Here is a 6975-nt window from a genome sequence, read left to right on the forward strand (position 1 = left end):
GCACATAACAGCCATACAATTATGGAATACATACGTTCAATTACAGGGAATCTCAATCCCAAACATAACCACATGGTGCAGTTTTCTTACCTCGAATCCTGAGCGATAGATAAAGAGCGGTCCCGAGTCAAGTACTAGCCTCCAAGACATCTGGACGATCAAACTATAATCCAATTAAATGTTTTGGAAACAAGTACTAGCCTCCGGGACCTCGAATTCTACAAAACCGGGTAGTAGATTTCATGTAGAGCGCTTAGGCTTAAATCCCCGAGCCTCCACGAGCCTAAAAACTAACCTAGGCCAAAATTGTCTAGGCGGGCCGCGACTTGGCCCTAAGGGTCGCGGCACACCTCAAGTCAAAGGCACGGCCTCTTGCATATGGGGGAGGCAGGCCTCGACTTGCCCCCTAGGGTTGCAGCGCGCTGATATCGCCCAATAATTCCTAAGCGGTCGTAGTAGTAATCGGGCTATGTCGTATCCACAGAGAAGTAAAATACAAGTAAAAAGAAAGATTAGTAAATCAGAAATAATAAACTTTGAAATGATGTAACTTTGAAAAAGAATATAAACGTTAAATAAACAAAATCGAGGAATTAGAATCAGGAAGAAAATATGGAAGGCATAAGTTTCATTCATGCAAACATATATATATTTTAATAAAATTGATTCATTATACTCAACTATAATTCTACACCATTAATTATAGTTGGAAAACATATATAATAAAGCTCACCTTAAATTATGTTCTTTAATTAAATTATACTAACTTCTAATTTTAAAAACCTATCATATTATATACCTTAGAGCGACAAAATACCAATGGCAGAATGCAGTAAAAAGCATATATTATAACAAATATCATAAATTAAATTAAGAGCCTAAATTACATAAGAAGAGCATGACTAGACTTATGTAAAAGACACTAATAAATTTAGAATAAAAATTAGAAGAAAATAAATTTAATTGTAACAAAAATATAGAAATGAAGAACAAAATAAAGAATCAATATATTAAAAATATAATGTAAAACATGAACTTCACTCTAGCCTTTCCACAAGAGAATTTAGCCTAAAATAGGCATTGTTTTCACTCAAAGTAATGTAAAAATAAATGAAAGAAAATGAAGAAATAAGTGTTTTTCTCTCCAACAATACTCTCTATACTTCCTTCCACAATCCCATCAGATTTTACTCCATTTGGTACTCTATTTATAGTGTAAATAGGACTCAAAAACGTGTAGAACTGTGTACAAAATAGTGGGAAAAATGGTTGCAAAATAGGTGCAAAGTGGGACAAGTGCAGCAGACACGTTGGCAGGCATGTCGGGCGCGTGGGGAGTAGAGACTGATCGTGGTAGCTGACCGGTCAGGCGCGTGGGGAGTAGCCGTAGGCGAGTGAGACGCGTGTCCATATGTGGTTAGCTCGACAGGCGGCTGTCAGGCGTGGCAGGTGCAGCTCGGCTCGGCTCGGCTTGGCTTCAGCGCGGCTCGGCTGGAGTGGACGAATGGCAGGCTGCCATGTGGCAGCGTGGGGAGGCAGTCATTGCTTGGCTTCAGCGCGGCTCGGTTGGAGTGGACGAATGGCAGGCTGCCATGTGGCAACGTGGGGAGCAGCCATTGCTTGGGCTTTGGCTGTTTGGGCTTAATTTTGGGCCATTCCATCTTCAAAAATGCCATTTTCTTCATGATTTCTTCAATTTTTATTCTTTCTTTCTTCTTTCTTTTTCTTTGTGTCAAAATACATTTTATTTCCTGAAAAGTAAACACAAATTAAATCAAAATTAATATTTTCAAATATAAAATATATGACAATAAATCCATGAAAATATTAATTAAAACTTAATTAATTTTACACTTTCAGACTAATAAAATGATATTTTTGAGCACTAATCACGCGCCCTCAAGTCAGAAAGCCCTCCTAAGGCCTTCTGGGCACGCGGGTCGCAGCGCCCATGAACTGGGTCGCGGAATGCCTCTGCGAACCCAGAATTCCCTGGGTTTTCTCAGCATATCTCCCAGCTACCACCTTAAAAACAAATCCAATTATACTCCCAAATCCAATTATACTCCCAAATCCAAACCAATTCCAAAAACGAGTCTAGGACTCTCAACTACGAAGTTTAGGTACACTAAATCACCACAAAAACTACTTGAGATTACCACCCCAAATCAGCTACAAAGTATCACTCAAAACCCAGCCAAATTCATCCTAATCATCTAAATTCCCCGCAAAACAGAAATAGGATCCTTACCTCAGTTTGAAGCCTCAATCTTCAGTGATCACTTAGTTGTTCCAAGTTTTAATTCCCCTAGTTCCCAGCTCAAATCCTTCAATTTAATTTCTTAAGTCTCCTTAGCTTTAAGGCATAAGAGAGGGGAGAGAGAAACAGAAATTGTGAGTATTAGGGAGAGAGAGAGCTAAGAGTCTTCCTGTGGTAATTCGGGTCTCTTCCTAAGTTTTCCACTGAGTTAATCAGCTTTATCCCCTAACCAAAAGACCAATCTGCCCTTGACTCTAACCCAGCTCTCTAACTACTTCTCAGGGGTAAAACGGTCATTTTTCCGATTCCCGCTAATTCCTCAAGTCATCCTACCAATTTCCAATTGATCCCAACATGCCCCATTAATCACCAAATACTTAGTTGTTACTCAATAAATCCTAAATATACATTGAACTTCCCAAAATACCCCTAAGCTCACCCCAAGCCGAGTATTACTCCCTGATGTGACTATTTCGCTAATCTTCTCACTAGGATCGTCTCGAGCCGTATACTGCAAATATATCCACATAATAATGTAGTCTCAACCATTTAACACATATAATCATGTTTATGCCCTTAATAGGCCAAAATTATAAATATGCCCTTATAATCAATTAAGAGCCCACATGCATAACTAATACTCATAAACATGCATATAAACATATTCACAGCATCATATATTCCATGCATGCCACATAGTCACGCATTTAAATCACGTAATTACATACATATCCAATTATGCCCTCCCGACATGCTAATCAAGGCACTAAACCCTATTAGCATTTTTGAGTCGTTACACCAAAGCTCTCAATCAAGGGGAGCTCAAAAGAATCATTATAAGAGTAGTTGGACCGAGTAAACAAAAGAACTTCTGATGCTATAATTGTGTAAGAAAAGAGCACATTGTTAAGCATTGTTGTTGAAAGAATCATGTCGAAGGCAATGTAGCAACCTCCAAAAAGATTATTGATACCGAAGAAGAATGGGATTTCGAAGCATCTTTTGCAGTAGCAGAGTCCGAGAAGAAGGTTGCAAGCTCTGAAGAATTAGCATTAGCAGCAGTCATCCCAGGATAAATTAATTACAAGAGTGATTGGATTATTAATTCCCGATGCTCAAATCATATGACTGGAGATAAGGTTAAGCTGGGAGATGTGATAGAATACAAAGGCGAATGTGTAGTGGTAATTGCAAATAGTTCAAGGCTACCAATCACTCACATCGGTAAGGCAGATGTAGTACCTCACTCTAGTTCTAATCAAGTTCAATTACAAAATATTTATCATGTGCCTGGAATGAAGAAAAATCTACTGTCAGTAGCACAATTGGCATAATCAGGAAATTATGTCGTATTTGGTCCTAATGATGTCAGGATTTATCAGAATCTTAAGATTTTTGGGACACCATTGATAGAAGGGCGACGATTAGAATCTATCTACATTATGTCAGCAGAGACTGACTGCTTACGTAGATAAGGTTCGAAATAATGAGACATCAAACTTATGTCACGCCAGACTAGGACATGTTAGTTACCACAAATTAAAGGCAATGATGGAGAAAAAGAGAAAAAGTGCAAAAAGAACTTCCACAACTTAATGTCAAAAGTGACATTGTTTGTGCTAGATGTCAATATGGGAAGGCACACCAATTGTCATATTGACATCCAGCATAATAGAACTAAGATCGTAGATTCAAGTGTCTACAATTTCTAGACTCCATCAATAGAAACAATTTTTAGTAAGAATAATCTTTTAAATAAAAACAACAATCTTCATTCACGCTCAGTAAAAACTGTGAAATAAGGACTTCACATAAGAATAACACTAAGGACACTGCCTTAAAACTTAGTACTAAAAACTGAATCGTCAGAGAAATGTAGTTCTCAATTCAGTGGAAAAGAATCAATGAAAGTTGTCAAATATTTTGAGAAAGTCACATATTTAAAGAAAGAACCACACAAAAAATAATAAATAAAAAATCCACATAGATCTAAGATCGTAGGAAATAATACTCTATAGATCAGAAATCTAACAAAACTAAAACCTACAGAATAAAAATATAAAAACGCTAGACAAAATTTACACAAAAAAATATAAAAACACTACACAAAATTTACTCTATAAAAACACTAGACAAAATTTACCTTCTATGAGAGAATTATGTGGAGTAAAAAATCCACTAGTGAAGGAGATGCTGTCTCCATCTCAAGTGGGTAATAACTAGAGGAAAAGGGAAGCATAATGATTTGTTACACTTTTATGTCTATTCGTGTTTCGAAAATGAGAATTGCAAAGAAGCACCCGAGGGTGTCCAACACCTAATGTTATTATTAGTGCAAGTCAATATAAAGTCCCACATATTTCAATTAAAATATGTAGGACCTGATGTTGGTCATATGCTACATTCTAGGGTGCCTTATAGCAATGCTCTTCGTCGCTACTACAATTCGGTTCTACTTTGGTAATTTTGATTATATTAACAAGTGTTACCTCTTCATTAGTCAAACTTATTTATTGAATTTAAAAAAGAAAAATAATTCATTAATTTTTTTAAAAAATTAATGAGAAAACTAAAGTTAGCACTAGCAGCCACTCCTCCCAAACCTAGATATCTCTTAGGTGCTATAAGGCACCTCAATGTTAATCTATAGCATTAGTGAAAAAACCATAAATCATAGGAAAAATTAAACCTTATTGACAAAAGAAACAATGAAAGAAATTAGCATCAACCACACCAACCCCATTTTGAGCATTAGCCACATCCAGTAACAAAATCAAAATTACTACTGAAAGGCGTCCACTTCCGGGTCCTCAGCCTTGTGTGGCTCAACAAATTGTGAAGTGCGGTAAACAAACACTGGATTATGATACTCCGTATAACCCAATCTTGATCCTGAACCCGAACCCGAATTCTTAAACACCGGATTCCCACCTTGGATGGGATATCCCACTGAAGGGACCGACTTAGGCGAGTTCAAATCGGTCGCACCGTAATTATCTGGGTAGTAAGCGGTTACAAGAACCGGAACTTGGAAAAGAGTATCATGGACCTTGATCGACGACGTCATTTTGAGGGCTTGATTGGCGAACTTGTACGACAAGTTGAGCTGACCTCTGTGCTTGCCGTTTGGTTTGCGGAGCTGGTAAGTGACGTACTTGAGGAACTTACCGTCATCGCCGTTATCCAAGAACTCTTTGACCGGAACACTGACTTCTCCGATATCTTTATCTCTGTGAAGTCTCCGGTGGCATTTAACCTTGAAGTGTAGGGCCAAACGTCCCTTATGAGCCTCTTCTTCGTCGATGTTGAAACTCATAGGATAGTTCCAATTTGGGTTGGGTCCGCTTGCTTTGTCCACTGGGGTCTTCTGCTCCATCTCCGGACCCCCAGAGAGCGACACGACGACGTACACGTCCATTTTGGTCAAGTGTTTTACTTTTTTCAGATCTTTGGCTGAGATTATTGTAATCTCTACGGCTCTGTACTGCATTTTTCTTCTTTAAAGAACAGACTGGCCGAGATCGAGTTGGAGATATAAGGAGTTTTTCACAATGTCTGGGCTGGGCAAGGAGTATAAGTAGAGAAAAGAGGTAAGAGAGGATGCTTTGGAGTTTCCAATCTTTGAGATTGCGAGTTGGGAGAGAGAGTCTACAAAACCGAGTCAACACAAATATTTTGAAAGTCAACTATTTTTAGTTAGTGGTTAGTGGTTAGTGGTTATGTGATGATCATTCGGTATGCTCAGGACCTGTCGATTGCCCTTTAGAAGGTTTGAATCGGTCCATGAGAAGGCTTTGGGGACCAGAAAGGAATATGAGAATATTTAGAGTGCTGCTGTATATTTTAATTCATAACTTAAAAATACAGACATTTATACATTTTATTGAAGAAAATAAATCATTAAATTAATCACTATTCGCCTTGATTTTTCTCTTTGAATATTGAATACAAACGACTTATATATACAACACATATTATTTAGTTGTGTGATTACAATAGTCACATTTATAATATATTATTAAGATCAACATTATTGTGTGATTATTGATTTAAAAGAGTGTTGCCGTCAAATAATAATGTGTTTCTTTAATACAAAGATTATTAACAAGTAAAAAAAATCATATAATATAGGGAATAGATACCTTCTATTTTAATGAAATACAATTTTGATATCTTTATTCTTTCGATAATAATCATCAAATACCATTTAATTTTAAAATAAGCTTAAATTTAGTCAATAAATTACACGTTTCAAATAAGTATATTCCTATAAATAATAGGGTATAATTTTATACCGATTTTCAAATTATAAACTACTTAATGACCATTATTGATAACATAGAAAACCATTTTATATTAATTTTAAAGAGAAAATTACATAAAACAATATATGAGAAATATAATATGCAGAGGTATGGAATCACCACACTTATACAGCTTTTACTTTAATTTTTTTTTAATCTTCTAGTAGCACACGTGGTTAGTTGTACCTATTTATTTTTTTTAACTTTAATCTTAGCTATACCTACAAAAGAACACATGTCCCAATAATTTATAAAATATATATAAACTAATTTTTAAATATTACTTGTTTAATTTTGGCAAATGCATCAACATAGATGCTAAAAATTTATATATTTTTTAATATAATGAGTAAATTATGTAAAATAGTTATATTGAGTTTTATTACCTAAGGTTTAACATATTATTATTTT

The 6975-nt window shown here is 36.0% G+C and overlaps 1 protein-coding gene across 1 annotated transcript; it reads right to left on the reverse strand.

Annotated features, from left to right (window-relative positions):
• Nucleotides 1–4546: 4546 nt before the first annotated feature.
• LOC133794949 (protein SRC2 homolog) lies at nucleotides 4547–6068 on the reverse strand. The gene has a single exon (XM_062232393.1). It carries the CDS (start codon nucleotides 5748–5750, stop codon nucleotides 5043–5045), a length of 708 nt encoding a protein of 235 aa, XP_062088377.1. The 5' UTR covers nucleotides 5751–6068; the 3' UTR covers nucleotides 4547–5042.
• Between the last annotated feature and the right edge of the window lie 907 nt (nucleotides 6069–6975).

The sequence above is a fragment of the Humulus lupulus genome, chromosome 1 (assembly GCF_963169125.1).
Source record: "Humulus lupulus chromosome 1, drHumLupu1.1, whole genome shotgun sequence".
In the NCBI taxonomy this organism is placed as follows: domain Eukaryota; kingdom Viridiplantae; phylum Streptophyta; class Magnoliopsida; order Rosales; family Cannabaceae; genus Humulus; species Humulus lupulus.